The 24,863-nt window shown below is 36.1% G+C and overlaps 1 protein-coding gene across 1 annotated transcript in view; it reads left to right on the top strand.

The window, feature by feature from the left end:
- The window catches only part of LOC148949735 (uncharacterized), a 100,638-nt gene that overhangs the window by 49,205 nt on the left and 26,570 nt on the right, over positions 1-24,863 (top strand). Inside the window, exon 7 of the mRNA XM_089093081.1 lies at positions 3,364-3,526. Within this exon, the coding sequence (XP_088949207.1) occupies positions 3,364-3,526 (163 nt within the window). The remainder of the gene's footprint in view (positions 1-3,363; positions 3,527-24,863) is intronic.

Here is a 24,863-nt window from a genome sequence, read left to right as displayed (position 1 = left end):
ATCAAAGTCAAACTACAGTTTAAGGGGAAAAAAAAAAGAAATTTGCAAAAGCTGTGGACCTTTCAAAATTTCTAATTTAAATTCAGATGTTTAAAATGTGCCCTTCCTACTTTGTGCAGTTTTAAACTCTATAAGCACTTTTAAAACCTTTTTGACACATCTTAATTGTAATCTCATGAAATTTATCTGAACTCGCATCCTTTAGTTGGGACGAAAATAGAAAAAAAAGATAACGTCTGACGAATTTGACACCTTCGGTGTCAATACCCCCTCCCACCCTTGCCCACAGCCCTAGTGTTAAAGTTTATATTATCCCGCTATGATAATTTAAATTCCAGAAAACAGAATTTGAAGAATACATATATTCTATTGATATAATATTCCAAAATTCTTTTTTTCGTCATTATTTTCATTTATCAATACCTTGTCTGTGGCTGCTCAATTTCGCATATGGGGAATTTTCCCCGGGGGGAGTGGGAATTACCGTGTAGGAATTTTCTGGGGAAGGGGGAAGGAAGAAGCCTAGAGCCACATTGAAGCCTTATGGCTCTTTACTATACGCAACGCTCAAGCGTTGGCTCTGACTAAATATTATTCAAATGTTTAGTTTTTTAGAAGTTTAGCTGTTTCTAAACACCGTATGTTTAAAAAATATGCATTTTTCTTCTAAAGAGTTGATGGAGGGATGGAGGGGGAAGTGTTATGCAGAGGCAACTAACCTACTTTGATGGAGGAGGATGTGTTTTGTAGAGGCAACTAACCTACTTTGATACTTTAATCACACAGAACGGAATCCAGATATTTAGGCTAAAAATCATAATTTCATTCAGAATATGTATCCCGAATTTTTTTCGGGGGGGGGGGGGGGTGTTTACATAAAAATGCTTTAAAAATGCTTTAAAAAATGTTTATATCGATTTTTGTTACGACTTTTACGAGTCTGATAAACATTTCGGGGGGGGGGGGGTTCAAGCCCTATAACACCCCCCCCCCTGGATATGGCCTTGCATACACATATGAAGGGGTCAGATTTATTAAACTAACAAATTTTGGTCAGATTTGTTTTTCTTGCTATTCTATTTTGTTCCTTTTTCTAATAGAATTATGAAAAAAATTTGACACACCATTTTTACGAAGTTTACCTGAACTGGCATTCTTCGGCTTGAGGTTGTAGAACTGAACTTTCAATATCTGCCACAAAAATCCGGTGATGTTATGTCTGTCTGATAACCTGGGATGACGTTCAATAAGTCCTTTTCTTCTACCCTCAAAATGGACAAATATTCTTTATAAAAAAAAAAATTAGTATAATTAGTAGGTCTTAAAATTTATTTCACTTAAACAAAGGGCGTTACTTATGCTGTACCGTGTATAAGCCTATCACTTTTTTTTATATATATCGAAAGAAAATTATGGGAAATCAAGAGGCAAAAGTTGACTCTGCAAGTGAAATGTTTAGGTACAATAGAAAAACAATTGAAAATAGGCTCAAGCTGGTTAGCTTTTGCCTGACCTCCTCTAGCAAACCACTAAAAGAAACGAAGCCGATAAAATGAATACTGTGCTGTTTGTGCACAGTCTGTGCTGTTTGTTTCGTCTTTGTAACCGTTGTTGGCATAGATAAATTTCAACCATTATGGTAGGGGTGGGAGACATATAAACGAAGCTCCCAAAATTTAAGGAGTGGATGGGTCTAAGAATATTTCTGCAGTGAGAGGCCTATAAAAGAAAAATGTCGTTTTTGGACCCATTTTTCTCAAAAATTTTTCTGGAATTATCCTTCATACTGATCATTGAGCCATGGATACCCTCAAGGCGGTAACCAGGGGAAAGGATCCTTTCATCTGTTAGGGGAATTAACTGTCGTACTTGGACTGAATCTGTTACGCTTCCCTCTCATTTCTGCACCAATTTCCTAAATTTCTTGACCATATTTTGGGAAGAATGACACTGGCAACATGCCTGCCTACACTAGGGAAAATCTCCCTCCCGGGGGAACTCCAATCATAAGCAGAGTTGCCACTAACAGCACCGAATAAAGATCAAAAGAAAGTCACCTATATTAAAAAATAATTTTCTATTTTACCGCTTTTTTCAGAAATAGAATATCAAAATTTTTTAAATGAAATAAAACACAAATATCTTTGCTGAATATATGCATTAAAAATAACGGGTGCATTTTTCGCTACTGATCAAAATAATATTAACGTGATACTGCACCTTAAATTCATTTTGCGAGCTTAAGCGTCGGCTGATCGTCACAAAGGCAAAGGGCCCATTAATGAATTCTCCCAGGGGACTTGACATCATCTAAAGCTATCGAGAATTTTTGGTTTGACTGAAAAGACAATGATTACTTTTGTCAGTGAGCAGTGAACCACAGGGAACTCCCAAAGTAGCCAATTTGATCAAGTGCTAATTCCTTTCAGCTGATTTTCTATGTTTTCCTAGAAGGTATGATAGAAAATTTTAGGGACTGCCCTTTCCTGAACTTAAAAGAAATTCTGCTCCGTTTAATCGAAAAACAATTCACACTCACTGATAATGCAAGTTTCCTCAAAACAGAATATCTTTATCTCCGGTACAAAATGGAAGAAGTTAAATTGTTTTTCTGAGAATTCTTGCGAAAGTGCCTGTCAACTTTAAGTTTTCTGTCATTTATTCAGATCTCTTATTGACGCTCCACATGTTATTGCAAGACGGCTCAATTAATTCTAAACAGTCTAGCTACACTTATTAAAAAGTTTATAATGGACGAGATAGGGCGATCCTTTATGGTGCCCTATTGCCTGTAAAGTATTATGGCAAAGAGTTTTAATTACTCTTTCATTTACGATTTTTAGGAATTTTTCATTAATTTCAGGCAGAGAAAGAGAGAATCGAGCTTAGTGTATCTTTAAAAAAAATGCAAAACTGACACCTCTTGCAAAAATTTCATTTGATGATAAAATACATGTCTTTTCAAGCCCTGGAATATACTGACTACTTTCCTTTAGCCTTTTACATGCCTCTTTTTCTCCGTCTGTTTGAAACTCCTCCAAACTTCCCGTATTTTAAATCAGTCTCTTCGATTCCGTGTGCAAATTTGTTTAAGTTTGAAAGCAAGAAATCAGTTTAAATATAAGGGAATGATGGGATGGATTCGAGCACAAAGCTAGGGGATCTGTTCTGTGGATTATCCTAACCCCCTCCCCACCACCACCTTCATTATTTAAAAAATAATGGCATCAAAATTCACCTTATGGTTATTTTGGCCTTTTAAGGTGGACTTTAAACGTGTTAAAAGTATTTTAAACGTGTCTTAAGTTTATATGATTCATGTATCAAACATGCATCAAGTTTATATGAATCATATATATTTAGGCTGAAGATGGGAGATTTGAGGACACGAATAAAGGAAAATCTGGAATTTTGGAAACTTTCAAAAAAATTTCTGGTTCAAGATTTTTTCCAAATTCCCACCCACAACATCCCATCTCAACCATACAGATGGGTCAGAAGTTTGGAAGTGCGGCTCCTGATAAAGGTATGTTTACAGTCATATGAAGGAAAGATTGTTTAATGATTAGGTTTTGTTTTTATATTTTGCATGACCAAAGACTATAGTGGAGGAAAGGTACGAAAAAAATGGTCAAACCTCGAGGAAATTGCAACATAATTTTTTTTTACAACAAAATGCTCAGAAAAGTGAGCTTAGTAACACAGAAAATCCCCCCAAATCCCCCCTGCGCAAGTATCGCGAATTCGCCCTTGAAGGGGCTGTATTCTGTCTTCTATCTTGTGTAAGTATTGGTTTACGGTTCCCATGAGGTTTATTTCTTATTTATTTATATGATTGCATTTTTTTTTCAATATATATGTAGTAAGTGAGTAAAATAGTGAGTCCTGCCTCAAAACAAATCTGTATAGATTTTCACGTGGTAGGTCTGTTTGATATGATTTTTTTTGTGAATATGGGTCTTTAATAAAAATAAAAATGAATTTTCTCTCTTTTCTCTCAAGGAGGAAAATGGGGCGGGGGGGGTTGATTTTTGTGTTTATTTGGTCATTTACTATGTAATCAATGGCGGTGAATTTGAAAATGAAGGTTAAAACTTAATTTTATGTAGTCAATACCTCGTCGTACTTAACACGGCTGTGAAAATTGACCTATACGAACTAATTATTTTAATCATTTGTCGGTTGATTCACTGTTTCCTCTCAAGCTAGGAATTGCGCCTTAGAATATGTTTCAGACCAGTATTCCAGACTTAATTTCAAACCAGTATTCCAGACTCCCCCTCCAGTTTGCGGTTTCCATTTCTTAGTGTCGTTCTTTAGGTGATTTTATCAGTGGAGCCATCTACCGTAGTACTTTCTTGGTGATTTGCGTATTCAAGGCTATATACAAGATTTGTGACGTTTCATTTATTTACGCAAAAAAAGACAAAAGAATCAACTGTAATCTTCGAGTGTTGAGTTGAAGTATTTAAGGGGATAGTGTTTAGGATTATGCTTCTGATTTTGGAAAAGAGTGGCATTTCTGCTTTTCAACTTCGTTTGGGCAATGCCATCTACTGTGTATCCTTCAATTTTGGGCAGTCCAACTACTGGGTGGCACTTTCTCCTGATCTGCTTATCGAAGAGACGTTAATGAGGAATATGAAAACGAGTGGCGGCCTGACTAGAGGTTGAGGCATAACTGAACTGCAGCGGACAATTTTGATACCTACTATGCCTACTTTGGTTCTCGCTAACGAATGCATGAAGAACCTGACTCGCCTCGTGAAGTTGGCTATTGAAATTCACGCAGAAGCGATGTCTTTTAGTAGAGCTAGAGATCTTGTGGACATCGAAAAGATAGTTCGATATTTTTTTCCCCTAGAACCCTTCAGAACCCTTCACGTTCACAGTTGTTGAACGTGGTTATTGGTGTTCGCGCTACATCATCTGTAAACGCAGACGATGCCAAATTTGTAGGAGGAATGATTCTGAAGGATATGGAAGCGAAAGAAATTGACAAATATGTTTCCAGGAGAAAGGAGAAAGCTTTAACTATGAGTGAGATGTCATCCGTGGTAATAGGTAGATAGAGGGTAATGGTCGACCCAGCCCTAATCTTACAACGTCTAGTCGCAGTGGCTAGCACCAGTTATTCTGACTTGAACGAGGTTCTGTCGTTTGAACTCTGTAATTTTCCACCATCGCTCTTTAGTTCACGCGAGGTGATGAGGACCGCCGACGAAGCCTCTCTAACAAATGCGCTGATGACAATTGAGGGGCCGATGGTCCAGTGACATTGCCAACCTCCCAGAGAGTTTTGGACGATGGCTGGCTAGTCCACAGAATTCCGTGGATGACCGGATCAACTTACTCTTAGGTGGCAGGATCTTACTAATATAATGTGAAAATACATTTCGGCCAGACCGCAGTAGCTTTGACTCTTGCACAGAAACACTGACGACGAAAAATTGCACACAGCTGAACACATGAAGATCGTCAAAAGTAAGGAGGAATTTCTTGGAGCGGATTAGTGTCCGTTGTAACTCAATGGTTGCCTTGTCACTCAAAGGTGGGATTTTTTAGGATGCTTGCAAGATCTTCATGACACCAGGACCCAACCACCAGGAAATCGCTAAAGCTGGAGAGAAAGCTTTGCTCCGCATATACAAAAGGAAAAACATTACGAGCAGGAAGAAGAATTAGCTTTAGGTTTTGTTTTAAAATCAAAATGTTCTTGTGATTAATTAACCCGAGTTATAGAACTCTTCTTTTATTACTGATTGATCTGAAATTTTGATCTCGATTAAAGAAGTGATTTTTCAAGATGTTATGCTTAGTAACCCCTAATATTAGTGCTATAGACCCCCTAGAAGTGGAAATGAGGTAAATAGTAAAAATAACTGATTTTTGACCTCATATTTAGCAATATGGTACCTTATTTGATATAAAATGATCCTTTAGTCGCAGGATTCTGGCAAATAATAATCTGCGTACTTTACCCCCCCCCCCCCTCTGTTTCGTGAATGTGAAAATTGATAATCGGAAACTGAAAACATGATTTCTGACGTTGGACTCCGATTCATCATGCTTGATTTGATAGAAACCGACCACTAAAACCTAGAAAAACGTCCAAATAGGAATTCGGATTTCCTCCCTCAATTTTCCCCTTCAAGGGGGTTTTCGGAAAGTTGTACAAGGGGGATTCGGGGAGATTTTTTGGTATGTGATTAAGCTAATTTTTATGAACATTATGGTGCGAACAAAAATTCAGTTGCAATTTCCCCGAGGTCAAACCGTACTTTTCCTCCACTACTAGCGATATCATTTACGTAAATTCCTCAATTTCTCTGCAGCTAGCAAGAATAGACCCGCGTTTTCGTCGAATTTCGTAAACATATTTGATATCAGTTTGGTTTGCAAATCACCGAATTGATGAGGCTGAAGACAATCTGTATATTTTTTGTACCAAGACAATTTTGTCAAAAGTAGTAAACAGGCGATTTATATGAAAATTCTACAAAATTTTTGAGCAAATATAATCCTTGCTATTTTCTTTCACAGGGAAGAGTCCTCTTTCTAGTCCAGTTCATAACCTGTTTTATCTCCCTTCTGAGAAATATTATTTTTAAGTTTTTATTCAAAAAATCGATTTATTGAAAAAAAAAATTAGGATCGTAATTAAAACTGTAAACATCATTGGTTTTCTTTCATATCCTTTTTATATCTCTTCCAGAAATTACATATTAAAGGGAGCCATTTGTCTGTAACTACTTAGTTTTTGAGGTTATATCCGGTTTGCTGAAACTCGCCTAAAAAAAGGCAAGCTGTTTTACCCTGTTTTAAAGCTGTATGCAGAGAATGAAATCGGAAATACCCGCATAGTCCTCAACAATTACGATTCATGTATTTTTAAAAACAAAACAAAAATTTCAGAAAGAAACTTTCTTGATATTTAATTAATTGTCTCTCTCTGCCATATATCCCCCTCTCCCCATTCTTGAAACGTACGGTTCTTTTCCCTATTTAATTCTTCAACTTTAGAAACACTAGCATTGTCAATCATTTATTTTAGTAACAAAATAATTTCTGTAGCAATAAGGTAGCACTTTGTTTATTTAAACTATTTTTTTTTTTTGCTTTTTTTCTGGCACCAGTTTTTTTTTTAATATAATTTTGATTTGCTACAAAGGCTTAGAATTTTCCAGAAGCTGGGATTTTATAATTGGAAAAAAAACTAGTACCCCGCCTCTTATTTCTTCCTTTTCTTCGGGAAAATGTGAACGGCTACGCTCCTTAGCATTGCCACTGAACTTAAAATCCTCTTATAGTAGGTGGTGAGATTGGAAAGGGTACTATTAAATCAGTTTATAATATTTGCATTAGTCATCATCCCTAGATATCAACGAGTATGTCTGTATTCCATTAATCCAATGTAAATTGCTCTGAGTTAGGCTTGACCGTTTCTGAACCCCAAAATTAAGTCTGAAATAACTCGGATTCCAGAAATAGCTCAAAGGAGTCAAAACTCTTTGCAACGAGGATAATTAAGAAATCGAGTTAGCTCGCCTATCTTGATCAGTTGACAGAATAAGTGGCTTATTAACATAGAATACTTTAAAGAATTAGTATATACTGAAAGGTGATTGAAATTATGCGTTAGTGCCTCCAAATGATCAAACAAGAAAGAATAAGAAATATTGATCGGTGTGTGTGTTACAAGTTAAAAAGAAAGAAAATAAGAGAAAAATGGATCTGGCCATTGTATGTGGAAGAAAGTTAGACATCATAAATAATTAATATTTTGTATTATTTTAAGCTTCGATCATTTATTTAAGCACTTTTAATGTCGCAATGGGTTTAAAAACTTCCTTTTAATTTTCTGCAGAAGCAAACCGGTTGGTTTGTTTCTTAGTCTGTTTAGTTATAGAGTCAACTTGCTATTGAGACAATTTATTGCGCCTTAATCATGTCTAATTGGTTTGTGGTCGATATATAGCATAATCTAAGAATTTTCCCCTCCTCCCCCGGCCGTTTCCCAGCCTTGTTTTTACCTGTTTCCTGTTCGCTGCTGTACCTGCAGTTATGAAAAAACCTTCTCCCAATACTAAACCAAACTAAAAGTCTGTTAGTATCCATCTTTTTATTATTTGGTACAGGCGCTGGCCTTGTTTTGTATTTGTTTGCTTTTTTTCGTTTCTTTTTTTATTGTCCCTTTTATTTATTTATTTTTTGCTTTTTTGAGTTTTACCTAACAAATATCAGTTTTAATAATGGTTAATGAATGGATTTTCTTTCTGATGGTTTTGATTTTGCCAGTCTTTTAGTTTTTGTTGCCTTTTATGTTATTTATTTACCCTGTTCTTATTTATTGATCCCGGAATTCGAATTCTCTCCTCTTAGGCTTGTGATAGCAATCTTTTTTTGAAAAAATATAACCTGAGTGAAATAAACTACTATGCAGGTATATTTTAATTAAATATTTAATATATAGAGTTGGTTAGGTTAGTTATTTAATATACTGTGTTCTCTGCAGCCAGCTTTCCATAATTTTCTGTGGGAGTTTCGATAATCTTGTTACTAAAGTATTATATTAACCCAACTTCACTTCTTGAGTGTGCTCGGGATAACACATAATTAACTAAATATATTTTTTATCGTATCTTTAATATTTTTTTCTGCAGAAGCCCTCCCGCTCATGAAAACAGGTCTCGGTTTGGATCCTCGGTCTTTAACCCCTTCCTCCTCCAACGCTGTTCTATGGCTGAAGCTCCCAAAGATTTAATTGAAAATTATGCATAAATCGCGGGGATATGCACTTTCCTTGCGCTTTCCTTGAGAAATTTGTATTAATCTGAAAAGTGAAATTTTTAGAGACCAAGTCCCTAAATTACCTTTTAGGGTCGTTATGGAGCCTGACCATACCTAATCTTTTCCCAAAATAAAATAACATTATCAACCTTGAATTATTCATGATTGACTGACCGGTTGTAATAGTAAGCTGTCATAAGTACTAACAGCAGTTTTGTAACGCTAGACACTTTTCACAATTAGAATGTGTGCCCAAGGGGCTATACCCTCCTTATACCATGTATAAATGACTTCGGCCCAGTCTTTGGTTTTGCTTCCTGTTTCTCTGTGCGACATCAAACCTCTCAAAGCCTGCCTCTAAGACTGCGCAAGGCTCTATATCCCTGCGTCCGGTACTGTTTCCAAACATTTAGTACACACAAAGAAACCCATTCTGCGTCCCCTTGTTTGCACCTTTATTTGAAATTAATACCTGTTTAGAATGATGATCGTAATTACAAATCTGTATCAGAATATAGCTTGTATTTAGAGAGTTGTTACAATTTTATCGCGTTTATCTAGTCTTAAATCTGAGAAGTACTGCAGACCTAATTCTACTAAGTCAACTAAAGATGTGAGATTTTGCAAACTAGGTTGCGATGGAATATGTTCTTGGTTAAAAATACTGATTTGCGATGCGGTACTGTGCAGTTGACGGCAAATTATACTGATCTGGAATAAGTTATCCATTTACTAATTCCTAATTTTATCAGTAACTCTTGGTCTTCACAAGCTGATAAATCCGAAGTAATCTATGTCTGTCCTACTGTGTAATTACCCTACATGTAACTTATCCTACCTTGATTGTTTACCCTATAATGTAATTAAATATAAAAAAAACAAGTTTTTTTTTAACAGAAATTAAGGAGCGACATTAAAACTGAAAACAAACAGAAATCATAACGTATATGAAGGTGGCTAACTCTTCCTCAACACTTTACTGTTTGCGCTAAATTAGTTTAGTACCTTTGAGAATAAGCTTCTTATTGTTTTAATTAAACGAACGTAGTATTTCAGAAGTCGTTCTCAAAGAATTGGGAGACAATTTAAACTTTAGTGTAAAGAGCGAGGTAAATACTTTCTAAGACCACACTGGCTATAGGTGACTAATGAAGCTAAGAGAGGAAAGGAAATAGTAAAGAATAAATAAAACCAAAAAAGAATGTAAAAAAAAGGACCTTCTCAGCCCGTTAGAGAGTAAAATAGCGGAAAGTCAGCAAAAATTTTGACTAGGACTTCCGTCAACTCTTCATAAGAGCTATATAATAAAAAAAAAAAAAACAACAAGAATCTAACCTTTTAGAATTCACTACACAAGATCCAAAAAAACATTGAATGAAAGACCAAAGCTAATATCAATGAAAGAATAGGATTTTACAGAAGACATCGTGCGAGAATGTTTTGTCTAGCAATCCTTTTTGCTCTTCTGCCATTGCGGTTTTCATTAGATGGTTTAATAGGTTCTCTTAAATTTGATTGGGTGCAAATATCAAAAGAGTCTTTTAGTATTAAATTGTTATAAATTGGGCTTAATGAAATGTCTCCGCTGTCCCTATTTATAGCCAAATTCCTGTTTATATATTTTTTTTATCTTCACTTCAGCTCTAGAAGAACATATCTTTTACAATCTGGACCATTTTGTCAGTTCAAGAAAGCAACAACAATTTCCAATGATAAAGGTTTCTCTCAATGGGCTGTTGAAGCATTAGAAATAATAAGCATATTTTCTCACGTTTATCAATTAATATCAATAAATTTATCAGATATTGGTAATATAAATATTGATCCTATTTATGATATTATTTTAAAAAATAAACACATAATTAAAAATAACGTCTTACAAAATATCCAAGAAATTAGATCAAATAACAAACCTAAAGGAATAGCAGCATCAAAAGCTTTGCATAAAATTATGTCGCAATAATATATTTCTAGTTCATTTGTTATTTTAACAATTTCAATCCAGTAATAGTATACTATATATTTTACGTTAGTCTTTTTTAGTTTTATATATATTTTTTAGTTTTAGTTTCTAGTTTTTTTTCTACATTTTAGACGCCTTGTTGTATACGGGCGAAATATTCGTTTGTTTTTTTCTTTCTCTTTATTTCTATTTACTGGCCATAGACCCGTTTGCCGTCTTTATATTCATTTCTTTGTTTTTAATAATGCTCGGAAATCCAACTCCTCCTTCCATGTAAAATTCCCTTCCCCCACAAAAACTCATCCGTAGAAAGATCCTCCCTCGTAAGCACCCATACCAGAAAATCCCCCAAAAAATATCTTTATCCTTCTCAAGAGCCAATACTATATGTAAGCAATGGGCAAAGTTCATAACTTGTAGCTATTCCCCCGGGGGCTATGGGGGTTCAAGTCATTCTCAAAGACATAGTTCTTAGGTTTTTCGACCATGCTGAAGAAAATAGCTATCTCAAAATTTTGATCGGACAACTTTGGTAAAAAAAGGGGGATGGGAGGGGGGCTATCTGCCCTCCAATATATTTGATCTCTTAAAAATGACACTAAAACTTTTGATTTCCGATAAAACGAGCTCTCTCCCAATCTTCTAGGTATCCGTGCATCCGTGATCTTGCTTCTGGTAAAAAATTTAAAATTCCACATTTTTGTATATAGGAGCTTGAAACCTCTACAATCAGGTTTTCTGATATTCTGAATCTCACGGCGTGATTTTCATTAAGATCACTGGATTTCTTAGGGGTGTCCCTCCCTCTTTCAGAAATAAGGCAAATTTTCTCAGGCTTGTAACTTTTCAGAAGAAACATTAAACTTCATGAATTTTATATATTTTGAATAAGCATCAAAATTCGATTCTTTTGATGTATATATTATTATCGAGACTCTGTTTTTTACAGTTTCAGTTACTATTGAGCCGCATCGCTGCTTACTTACACTTCGTTACCACGAACAGTTTGATTATTATTTTTTTCTTTCCATTTCTTGTACCATCGTCAATATTGTATTTTAGAATATAATATTATCATTATTTAAAATAGGCTAAAAAAAGAATGCTGATTATCTTCTCATGAAGTTAGCAAAAATGAAAGTACTTTATCCTGGTGAATATAACTTTCAGAAACTTTCAGAAGTTTCAGAAGAAACTTTCCGAAGAAACTAAGCAGACTCCTAAAAGTTTCATTTACCTAGCTAAATCATTTTTTTTGGAAAATTGATCCAGGAAGCAATTGTTTTCTGCCTACAATGTAATTACCCAGAGGAATTTTGAATTAACTCACTGTATTCTGGATATTCCATATTCCAAAAATGAAAAAAAATTCGTCTCAGAAAAGAAGCTTTCTTTTCAGGAAAGAAACTCAGAAAGGAACTTTCAGAAAGTTTCAGGAGTTGATATGTCGACTGATTTCTAAAAGATTCATTTACGTAGCTCAACCACCTGCTTTTGAAAGTTGGACCAGCAAACACTTTTTTACCCTAGCTTACGATGTATTTACCTAGAAATTTATTTGAATTAACCCACTATATCTAGATATCCCACATTTAGAAAAAATGAAAGAAATTTAGTTGTTAATTACATAGTCTAGAGTAAAAAATTGCTTATTGGACCCATTTTCTTCGAACTGGCTTCAGAATAATGTGTCTAATTTACGCCTAAAAACCCATATAAAATAGAGGACTAACTCAGTATTTCCCCTGTTCATAGCGTAAAAAAGTGTCGTTTGGACAGGAAGAATTGCCGGATAAAAATATCCTTTTCACATAGGTGGCATCAGAACTACCACTCCTTGAGATTAATCCCAAAATATTGGAATTTCAGTCCTGACCATGGGATCTTGTACACGTATATACACGTATATATGTTAAACATAACTTTTCGAAAAGTATGTTAAATATTTCTATTATCTTTATTTGATATTTTTGAATTAATTTTGAAAAATTTTTGTTTATTAACAAAATTTGAATACCAAATATAAAAAAAATTAAATTAATTAAATTCGGTCTGCTTACTTTTATTTTCAAGGAATAGTCAAAGATATGGGAAAAATGAAAATTTTGGATTCAATTTGCCTACACTTCCAGCCAACTGTTTCCTCTACTTTATTTTAATAAAAATAAAGTTTCAAAAGTTACAAAATGATTATACCCATTAGATTGTTGATTAGATATTTTGCGCCCATAAAATTTCTGCGTCCGGGGTAAGTGCCCCCCCCCATATTCTCAATGGCAGCCCTGGGTAGCATTAATGCTGTTTATATGCTTGAATATCAAAAGTATCTGTGTTTTTTTTTTAATTCCAGGATTCCAGGAGCTCTTATTTAGGAGGCTTGTATTCATGTTCAACTTGGTGTGTACCAAAAACCTTAATGTTTCTTCCAAGGTCTTATAAGAAAATAGTCTTCGGGACAAAATCTCGCAATCATTAAGTAATAGTTCAGTTTCCCTTGTTTATTTGTCGTTGTTTTGTCCTCTGTTTGCTTATCTGCCATATTCTGATTGGGCTGCACTAGAACCCAAGGCCGTACCTAGAGAGGGGGAGGGGGGCTACTGGGTTTGACCCCCCCCCCCATTTTTTTGTCTGAATCATAAAAACGTAGCAAAAATGCATATTAACAAGCTGCTGATGCGTTTTTTAATTCTTTGGTTGTACCCCCCACCCACCCAATAGGAAAAATTCTGGATGTGTCTTTGCAAGAATCTAATTGAATGTTTGTTTCAATGTTTAGAGTTTTTTTTTTAAAGAAATAGTAGCAATGTTTTGAAAATTTGAAGAATTATAGAAACATAATTCAGATTGTGCTATTTCAAGGGTGTATCAAATCTTGTCCAAATCAAGGGAAACCTCAATGTGTTGTTTCGTTCACACCATCACCAAGGAGGTAGAACTAGACGGTTCTAGGCGAACACCCCCCCCCCCGAAAAATACACCCCCCACGGAAAATACCCCGGAAAATACCCCCCCCCCCCGTGGAAAATAAGGTTTTCCAAATTTGAAAATTTTATTTAAGTTTATTTTTTTTAATTTCCCTAGCGGGAAGAAATTTTGGTACTTGTGTATTATGCGCCATTCACTCAAGTTTACGCTGTGTAAAATTCGAGAACACATCGTTTTTTTTTGTTAGTTTTTTGTTACTTTAGAAATAAATTTGCGCTATAGATTTGCACATTGAGGGGGGGGGGGTAAGCATAGCGGGTCTTCATGCAAAATGTGTTTGGTACAATTATTCTGCATATTAGGTAGAATGACAAATAAGTGTATTTTAAAGCAAAATATACGGCCATGAACACAATAAAATAACATAAATGAAAGGCATAAATAACATAAACTTTGATCAGCGATCAAACAGTCGTGGTAACGAACTGTAAGTAAGGAGCGACCCGGCTCTACAGTAACCGAAACACTAAAAAATGGAATATTGATACCAGTAGATACATCAAAAGAATCGGATCTTTATGCTGATTTCAAATACATACGTTTCATCAAGTTTAGTCTTACCCATTAAAATTTAAAAGACTGAAACAATTTGCCTTCTTGTTAGAAAAAGGGGGAAACGACCTCTAAGCGTGAGGAAACCTCAATGAAAATAAAACCACAAGATTCAGCATGGGGGCATATTCTACTGTAGGCGTTTCAAGTACTTATCTGCCCAAACCAGTAATTTTGTATTGTTTGCCGAAATAAACATCACGGATGCGTGTTTATTTGTTTTTTGTTTGTTTTTTTTTTTTTTTTTTTCGCTCCAACCAAATCATATAGAAAATTTTTTTTTGTGAAAAACTTGTTAGGGCTCACTCAGTCACAAATTAGAACTTATATTTTTCCTTACTATGGGTCAAAATCTATTGGCAGGAAGCCAACAGTGGGGCAACAAACATTTTTTCCATGGTTTTTCCCTATTCTGCTTTTTTTCTTTAGTTTCCTTATAATTACTACGTAGTCCCAAATTTCCAGGTGCAGGCCATGGTCCCCTGCCCCCTTGACGGTGCCCATGGCCTCGTTAAGCCAAAAATGAGTAGAAATAAATTCAAATAATTTTCCAAGCGTAAAACTACCATAAATCACCATAAATACATGCATCGAACCCAAAACGAACAGAAATGACAATAAATAACCTATTCAAACTCAAAATAGCAACAATTAGCATGAGTAGGGCTGACAACCCCCACACCACCTCAAGACCAGAAAGTAGTTCGCAGTATACTGAAAAGAAAATACATTGTATATCAAACTGACAATAAACGCTTATTTAAGTAAAGTGCAAATTATTTTCTGATCTGAAGAAGACATGGGTGTTGTCAGCCATACTGCTTTTACTTTTTGCTAGTTTTGAGTTTGACTAGGCTATCTATTGTAATTTCTGTTAGTTTTGGGTTTCATTTATTTGTTAATAGTGATTTGTGGTAGTTTTACACTTGGAAGATAAGAAAATCAAACTCGTAGAATTTGACAACGCTTTTGTCCGTAAAAACTTAAACAATTTAGAATGTGTTGGTTCCCAAAGCCAACTATCCTTTCAAAGGATAGCCAAATCTTCTTAAACTGTTTGGTGCCATATGTTTTGGCTTAATTTTGATGATTGTTTGCCTAATTTTTTTTTCTTCTTCAAATTTTTTTTTTTTAATTTGGCACCCGCTACGGCCAAAAATTGCAGAAGTTCGTATGGAAGTCTTTTCAACACAAATGGATTTGTGTTTTTTTCTAACTTTTTAAGACGCAAATAAAAATTTCAAATTTAGAAACCTTATTTTCCACACGGGGGGGGGGGGGGTATTTTACGCGAGGGTATTTTCCAAGGAGGGGTATTTTCTGCGGGGTTACTTAACGTGGGGGGTATTTTTCGTGGGGGGAGGTCATTTTCCGGGGCTTTAAACACACCCCCCCCCCCTTCACTATGTTCATTTATGTTATTTTACTGTGTTCATGGCCGCATCTTTGGCTTTAAAATACACTTATTTATCTATCTATCTAATATGCAGAATAATTGTACCAAACACATTTTGCATGCAGGCCCGCTATGCTTACCCCCCCCCCTCCCTAATGTGCAAATCTATAGCGCAAATTTATTTCTAAAGTAACAAAGAAACTAACACAACAACCGGTGTGTTCTCGAATTTTACACAGCGTAAACTTAAGTGAGTGGCGCATAATACACTAGTACCGAAATTCCTTCCCCCTACGGAAAAAAAACTCAAATAACATTTTCAAATTTGGAAAGCCTTATTTTCCACGGGGCGGGGGGTATTTCCCAGGAAGGTATTTTCCGCGGGGGGGGGGGTATTCGCCGGGGGTGGGGATAAACACCGACCACCGAACTAGACATACGGTAGAGCGAATATGTGTGGGAGCAGGCCTTTCAACTTTATGCTCCCTTTCTCTCCCTCTGAAATTTCCGGAATTTTAAGTTTTTTGTGAATTCTTATATTTTTCTGCAAAATTCACCATTTTTTTGTTCCTAACTTGCGTTATAATCCCTTTGGTTCCCTCTAACTGGGATTTTTGCGCAAATACTCTCTGGTTCTGAGAACCGGAAAAGCTTTTGCCCCTAACCAGTATTTTTGCATTAATCGGACGCTGTTTCGGATGAATCTGTAGTCGGCACGAAATAAGCCCCTAGTAATTTTTGTATCTAGAAATATTAAAAGAGGTCTTTAGAATTATAAAACTATTTTATGAAAGCAGTGTAATGCCCGCATGTACTTGATTTTTAATTGGAGTTATTCCCTCTGCCATCATAAAAGATATTTTAACGCTCCGTATAGCTTATTTTAGATATTTGTGATTTTTACTCTCTTTGCCATCGTGGTATGAAAGTAGAACAGTTGTGCATAATTTTTAAGTCCAGGTATAACGGTAAAGCTGACTTTGTTGCATGAAGGCCTGTACAACTTTGAAGTCTCGAAGCTTCGGCCATTTCATGTTTTTCCCCTTTTTGTTTTGTTTTGTGTCTGTACAGTTCACTGCTCAACTTGTTTTTGTCTTTTAGAGTGTGATAAATGAATCATTATTTTTATTAGGTAGTTTTCTGATTGCATTGACAAAACTTTGTGAGTCCCACTAGGGCTGTTGCCTGGAATTCCAGCTTGATATTTCAGATGTTGTTATAAAAAGATTAATGAATGTATATTAGTTAATAATTTTAATAATTAATTAAACATAAAAAACATTTTTTGAACCATTTTTTATTCCAAGATTAATTTCATTCAGAGAGATTTAAGCTTTTACTTAGTATAACAAGCGATTTACTGAATATTGAGTTTGCTTTCGTTTTCTAGAGAAGTTCAATTGTGTACTAAAAGTTATCGATATTATGGCCGGTGAAAGACTTTTAAAGCCTTATAAATCGGTCTTTTATTTCTTGCACCCTACTTAAGGACTTTTCTGCTCCTAAGAGAACATCCTGTTCCTTATGTCTGTTTTTGTTTTCAATAAAGTCCTAGTTTTTTAGAATTCAGCAAATATAGGGAAATATTAAGAGTCGGTTTACTTGGGCTAGTTGGGCAACATGTATGTTGCATAAACTGCGAAGCAATAAAAATAAGCTAAATTAATCAAGCTAGATATAAGATAATTTATAATCATTTTCGGAACCATGATATTGTAAATGGCTATAAAATCCCCCCCCCCCCTCAAACAAAATAGCAACAAAAAACAGAAATGCCATGTAGTGATAACAAGTGCGAGGCTGAAGACTACACGCCCGAGTTACCGATATTATTGAGCAAAGGAAGGTGCCAAGATAACCAAATGGCTATTTTAAAATTTCTATCGGATGCATTAGGGAAAAATATGACGTGGGGGGGGGTATAGCTGTCCTTCGAAAAATTTGACTCTTAAAAATGGCTCTTCAACTTCCAATTTCCAATCCAATGAGCCCCAGTCGAAGTGTATACGACCCCGTTTACATAAAAACCTTAAATGCCCTTGGGGCATACCTTACAACCCTTGCCCTGACAACTGTGAGGTTCTCATCCTCAAAGGCATAATTTCTGGACTTTTAAACTACGTCAAACAAAATAACTATTTCGAAATTTTGACTTGAAGTATTTGGGGAAATGATGGGCGTGGGGGGGGGGGGGGTGGTGATTGCCCTCCAATCACTTTTGAATATTAAAGAAGGTACTAGCCCTTTCAATTACCAACAGACTGAGCCCTTTTCGAAGTTCTATTCTTAAAAATTCTTAAAATCTCTTAAAAGCATCTTAAAATTTCTATCAGATGCGTTTCTGGAAAATACGACGTGTGTGTGTGTGTGGGGGGGGGGGCTATTTGCCTTCTGATTTACTTTGACTCTTAAAAAGAGCTCTATAACTTCTGATTACCAATCCAATGTACCCTTTTTGAAGTTTATACGACCACCATTTCTATAAAAACCTTATATACCCCCAGGGCATAACTAACAATCCTTGACCTGAGGGCAATATGGGGGGGAGTTATCCTCAAAGACATAATTTCTGGACCCTTCAACTACACTGAACAAAATGGCTATCTCAAAAATTATGATTGAATGTGTCTGGGGAAATGATTGGTGTATGGGGGGGGGGCTGCATGACCTCCAATCACTTTTGATTGTTAAGAAGACCAGTAGAACTTTTGATTACCAATCATATGAGCCCCTGTGAGGTTTATACGACCACCCTTTCTTTAAAAAACCTTATATCCCCACAGGTCATAACTGTTGTGAGGAGAGAGGGTTGTCATTCTCTAAGTCATACTTTCCAGACCTTAAAACTACACTGAACAAAATGGCTATCCCAAAATTTTGATTGGATGTGTTTGGGGAAGTGATTGAAGTGGGAGAGGGGGAGCTGGTTGTCCTCCATGAGCTCTTTTGAAGTTCCTATAACATCTCTTTCTATAAGAAGTGCCCTGGTCTAAAAAGAACAATATATTGTGCCCACATCGCTCTTTACTTAGGCAGCGCTATAGCGCTGCCTATGATGTTTTGTCTTGAGATTTCAATTATACAGCACTGCAAGTGCCAATTAGACTAGGTAAGCCCCCCCCCCCCCTAAGTCTATGGGTGCCCATGTACGGAAGGGACATTTTAAAAAAAAAAAGAAATAAAAATTAGAAAGAAATATTGAGAGGAACCAAATCTAAGTTCAAGCAGAGACCTAGACCTTCCGTAAATAAATTTTAAAATACTTAGACTTTTTTTTACTTTAAAACAAAGGAAGAAAAATACCTGCTCGGTCACTTTTTCCTTCTTCGTGAAGCTCATCGTTATAATTAAGAAGAAAAGAATATCGCGGCATTATGTGTGTCAGGACAATACATGAAAAATGACAAGGAAGGATAACCCAGAACGAGTGAAAAACCAAAGCAATAAAGCAAAGAACAAGACACAAAGAAGTTTATTTAATCACAAGCGAAAATGGAAAAAAAAAACCTAAGGAAAGGGGATACTCAAACGTCCCAAAATTCATCTTCTTTAATACCTGCTTGCTATGCAGTCCTTCAAGGCTTTTGCCCCAAGTTTTGCTCGTATCACGGCTCTATGGTTTGAACTTTTACAAATTGTTCCTAAATTAGTCTTGCCTCGCTCAAACTTGACAGAAGTAATGATTTGAGGCAGAGTAATAACAGTGAAGTCGGTATGAGCCCGCATTTCTTGTGAAATACTGGGGGAGTATGGAGGTCTATGGGGGCTAACAAATACTCCGATTATTAGAAATTAATAACTGCTGAACTGGCGCTGGGCAGACAACAGCCTTTGATGAATTTTTATTAACAGTAACACAATTACGAAAAACAAGTGTTGTTTGTTGTTTTGTTTTATTTTTAGCTTTTTTTTTACCTGAAATAGAAAGCATCTTCAATTTTTTTTAGATATCATAAAGACGGGCTTAGAGCCATTCCCAAAGCACCAATCGAGGGGGGGGGGGAGTTCGGCTCAGTCTAGAAAAAGATTTTAAGGGCTCTCTAAAGTATACAGATATTTATTTTTAGTGTAAATAAGACAGATTAATTTAAACTTGAGCTCAGTTCTCTTCAGAAAATGGAAACTTGGAAAATGGGGCTTATACTCCCAGGGGTATGGGGGGGGAGGTAAAAATCCATATCCCTTGGATGTTTCCCTGGCTATGTCTTTCTGTCTAGGTACGAGAGCGTTGTTATTTGTTTTGTTAGCATTCCAAAATTCTGGCTCATTATACCGAATAAAGATATCTGACGCTGCCGTCGGCTAATTGAGAAAATATGATTTATAAGGTATTTACCGACGGATACCCTTTTCACTTGTTTACCCAACGTTGGCTTGGGTAAAGGGTATTCTGTTCAGTACTTAATGTATGTTTATGTAGTTAAGTTCCAAGAATTTTGTTATATTATGGCTTGTGAATATATAAAACATTCTAGCCCCTTGCTTGGTAATCTGATCCAAAGATTGGCTTCAGACGTTCTGGATTCTTTTGCTGTAAAAAAAGAACGATTGAAATATAAATTTCGAAAAAATAAACAAGATTATGAATATGGTAGAAGTCACTTTTATACTAAAGGTAATTGTTTTTAAGTTTTCAAGTGGAAAAATTAGGGTGAAGTTTTAGTTAAGGAGCTTCTTGCTATCCAGGAAAGCAGTTGAGTTATGTGAATGAAACTTTCAGGAATGAATACAGGGCCTAAAATATATGCTGGGAAAGTATTGCCAAGCTATTATTTCTATCCTTTATCAAGATTTTTTTCTTAAATATAAGAAATAGATTATCAAATCTGTAGAACCTTATAGGTCAGGATTGAGCATTTGTCCAATATATCTATTTCTTAAGGTTTCACTTTTATAACGCCAAAATTCTAAAAGGTTATCAAATGTCAGTGTCCTTTGGAGCGGGATGGAGTGGAAGTAGGCACTTCAAAATATCTTTCCAGGGAATCAATGAGGCTCTGGATTCATTCATGAAAGTTTCTTTCACCTTCCTGAACTACTTACCACTATAAACAAAAACCCCTCATCTAGAATTTTGCTCATCTAGAGAGCCTATTCTAAAATTCTAAATTTGTGTTAAAAATAGAGTGGAGGTAGGCACTTCAATATGTCTTTAGTAGTAAAGCCCCAATGCATTGAAAAGGGACAAGGAAACATACGCCTGAGGCATGGATATGCGTGTATATTTTCAAGTAATTGGGTTACCAGGGTCATTACACAATACCGGTCCTATTAAGGACAAGTTTTTCTGACGTAGTTTTCTATTTCATTATATACAAGTTTTTTTTTAGGTTAAATCCGTGGTAATTCATCTGTATTTTTATTATTAGGTTGTTTTTTTTTTAAACTTGGCTATTAGTCTCATGTGCTTAATTAATAGAAAGACTAATGTTTTTTGAAAAGTTTGATTACGTCTTAGGTTTACGATATTTGTGAATTTTTTGTAAAAATTTATTTGTTTAAAGGTATTGCTATGATTAAGAATGCGTCACGGGTGAAACTCAGAATTGATAGGAGGCAAGATCAAAAAAAGGGGTAATTAGTGATTGGAATATTTTTTAATGCTTTTACAATCGGAGATGTTTGTTTAACATTTGCAAAAAAAGGGGTAATGGAATTTTCGAATTGGAGGAGATGTCGTGATTATGTACTGTATAATACACAAGTGATGTTTTGGAGAGTATTGTCAATTTAACGAGAAATGACTGAAAAGTGTTACTGTGATCTGATTGAATTGTCGCTGACAATGAGATTTAATCGCTGCTAAGCCTATTGTTATTGCGAAAGGGATTACTCAATCTACTTCTTAGTGTTAAATGACAGATTTCCAAATACGATCATTTTGAAAAGCAGACAAAAAAATTGGTTTGTTCCCTCATTTCTCTAGGGCAGGAGATAACTTAATTTACTTAGACAATGAACGATATTAATTAGTGATTGATTGTATCAGTGGAGAAAAAAAGGATTAAACTCATTAACAGTTAAAGTAACCCCAAAGGAGCTGTTAACTGAGGTAATTTGTTATAAATTTGAAGAGTATTGTCAATTTAAATAGGATCTAACGGTCCCCGAGGGGTTTAGTTAAATTGGGTTGAGTTGCACGAAGGTTCAGTAGTACGAGAGTTCAGGAGCACGGGGGTTCAGTTGTACAGGGTTTCGGTTATACAGGGGTTCAGTTACATGGAGGGATTCAGTTGAACAAGGGGGGGGCTTTGGGCAGTTTGTGTCTCTTTAGGCTGTGTGTCTCTTTGGGAAGTTTGAATCTTTATGGTCTATGTGTTCCTCTTTTGGCTGTTTGTGTCGTTTTGGGCTTTGCGTCTCTCTATGGTATGTATGTGTCTCGTCGGGCTGGTTGAGTCTGTTAGGTCTGTGTTTGTCTATTTGGGGTGTTTTTGTCTTTGGCCTGTCTGTGTCTTTTTGAGCTGTTTGTGTCTCTTGTGACTGTGTGTGTCTCTTTGGGCTGTGTGTCTCTTTGAGCTGTTTGTGTCTTTTTGGTCTGTTTGTGTGTCTCTTTGGGCTGTTTGAGTCTTTTTGGTCTCTGTTTGTCTCTTTGGGCTGTTTGTGTCTCTTTGAGCTGTTTGTGTCTCTTTGGACTGTGTGTGTATCTTTGGGCTGTGTGTCTCTTTGGACTGTTTGAGTCTTTTTGATCTGTTTGTGTCTCTTTGGGGCTGTTTGAGTCTTTTTTGGGCTCTGTTTGTCTCTTTGGGCTTCTGTCTCTTTGGGCTGTTTGTGTTTCTTTTGGCTATGTGTCTCTCTTTGTTCTGTTTGAGTCATTTTGGTCTGTGTGTCTTTCTTTTGGCTGTTTGTGTCTCTTAGGAGTCGTATGTGCCTCTTTGGGCTATGTGTGTCTCTTTGGGGCGTTTGAATCTTTTGGTCTGTATGTGTCTGTATGGGCGTTTTTTGGTCTGTGTGTGTTTCCTTTTGGTATTTTTGTCTCTTAGAGGCCAAGTGTGTGTCTTTGGGCAATGTGTGTCTCTTTTGAGGGATTTTAATATTTTTGGTATGTATGTGTCTGTATGGGCGTTTTTTTTATATTTTGGGTGTGTGTGTGTATCTGTGGGCGTTTCGTGTCTATTAGAAATGTGTGTATTTATATTTATCCTGAGTGTGTGTCTATTTGGGATTTGTGTGTCTCTTTAGGCTTTATGTATCTTTTGGCAGTTTGAATCTTTATGGTCTGTGTGTGCCTCTTTTGGCTGTTTGTGTCTCTTCGGGAATTGTGTCTCTCTGTTGGATGTGTGCGTCTCTTGTCTCTTTGGGCTGTGTGTCTCTTTGAGCTGTTTGATTCTTTTTGTTCTGTTTGTGTTTCTCTTTGATCTGTTTGAGTGTTTTTGATATGTGTTTTGTCGCTTTTGGCTGTTTGTGTCTCTTTGGGCTGTGTGTGTTTCTTTGGGCTTTGCGTGTCTCTTCGAACTGTGTGTATGTCTCTTTAGCCTGTGTGTGTCTCTTTGGGCTGTGTGTATCTCTTTAGCCTGTATGTCTCTTTGGGCAGTTTGAATCTTTATGGTCTGTGTGAGCCTCTTTTGGCTGTTTGTGTCTCATCGGGCATTGTGTCTCTCTGTTAGATGTGTGCGTCTCTTGTCTCTTTGGGCTGTGTGTCTTTTTGAGCTGTTTGAGTCTTTATGGTCTGTTTGTGTGTCTCTTTGAGCTGTTTGAGTCTTTTTGATCTGTTTGTATCTCTTTGGGCTGTTTGAGTCTTTTTTGGGTTGTGTTTGTCTCTTTGGGCTCCTGTCTCTTTGGGCTGTTTGTGTTTTTTTGGGCTATGTGTATCTCTTTGGGCTGTTTGAGTCATTTTGGTCTGTGTGTCTTTCTTTTGGCTGTTTGTGTCTCTTAGGGGTCGTGTGTGCCTCTTTGGGCTATGTGTGTCTCTTTGGGACGTTTGAATCTTTTGGTTTGTATGTGTCTGTATGGGCGGTTTTTTTTTTTGTGTGTGTGTGTTTGTTTGGGCTTTGTGTGTCTCTTTAGGCGGTGTGTCTCGTTGGAGTGTTTGAGTCTTTTTGATCTGTTCGTGTCTTTTTGAGCTGTTTGAGGCTTTTTGGGCCGTGTTTGGCTCTTTGGACTTCTGTCTCTTTGGGCTGTTTGAGTTTCTTTGGGCTTTGGGTGTCTCTTTGGGGTGTTTGAGTCATTTTGGTCTGTGTGTGTCTCTTTAGGCTGTATGTCTCTTTGGGCAGTTTGAATCTTTTTTGTCTGTGTGTGTGTCTTTTGGCTTTTTGTGTCTCTTAGAGGCCATGTGTGTCTCTTTTGGAAATGTGTGTCTCTTTGGAGGGTTTGAATCTTTTTGGTTTGTATGTCTATGTATGGACGTGTTTTTTTGTCTCTTTGATCGGTGTTTGTGTCTATTTTGGGTTTTTGTTTCTCTTAGGTCTGTGTGTCTTTATCTTTATCCTGTGTGTGTCTATTTAGGCACTGTGTGTCTCGTTATGCTGTATATCTCTTTGGGCAGTTTGAATCTTTATGGTCTGTGTGTGCCTCTTTTGGCTGTTTGTGTCGTTTTGGGCTTTTTGTCTATCTGTTGGATGTGTGCTTCTCTTTGGGCCGTGTAAGTCTCTTTTAGCTGTATGTGTCTCTTTGGGCTGTGGGTGTCTATTTGTGATGTGTGTGTCTCTTTAGGCTGTGTGTGTCTCGTTGGACTGTGTGTCTTTTTTGGGGTGTCTGAGTCTTTTTGGTCTATGTTTGTCTCTTTGGGCTGTTTGTGTCTCTTTGAGCTGTGTATGTTTCTTTGGGCTTTGTGTGTTTCCTTGAGCTATGTGTCAATACGTTTAAGCAATAAATATATTTAAGCTTAACCCGTCTTTATTCTTTAGAATAGTTCTATTGTAAGCAAGTAACAAACTCTTTCCTGAAGTCGCCTCTTGGATACACAATGCAGAAACTTCATTTAAGAAACTATGAAAAAATTGTAAGTAAGTAACAAATTCTTTCTTGAGGTCACCTCTTGGATACACAATACAGAAATTTCATTAAATAAATTATGAAAAAATTGTAAGTAAATAGCAAATTCTTTCTTGAATTCACCAGCTGGATAAACAAAAAGACATTTCGTTCAAGAAATTATGACAAAATTCTAAGTAAGTAACAAACTCTTTCTTGAAGTTACCTCATGGATACACAATGCAGAAACTTCATTTAAAAAAAACT

This window comes from Artemia sp. Qi Xiang Cuo, chromosome 8 (genome assembly GCF_049724085.1).
Source record: "Artemia sp. Qi Xiang Cuo chromosome 8, ASM4972408v1, whole genome shotgun sequence".
In the NCBI taxonomy this organism is placed as follows: Eukaryota; Metazoa; Arthropoda; class Branchiopoda; order Anostraca; family Artemiidae; genus Artemia; species Artemia sp. Qi Xiang Cuo.
Note: the sequence above shows the minus strand (reverse complement) of the source record. Positions and strands in the feature narration are given on the sequence as shown.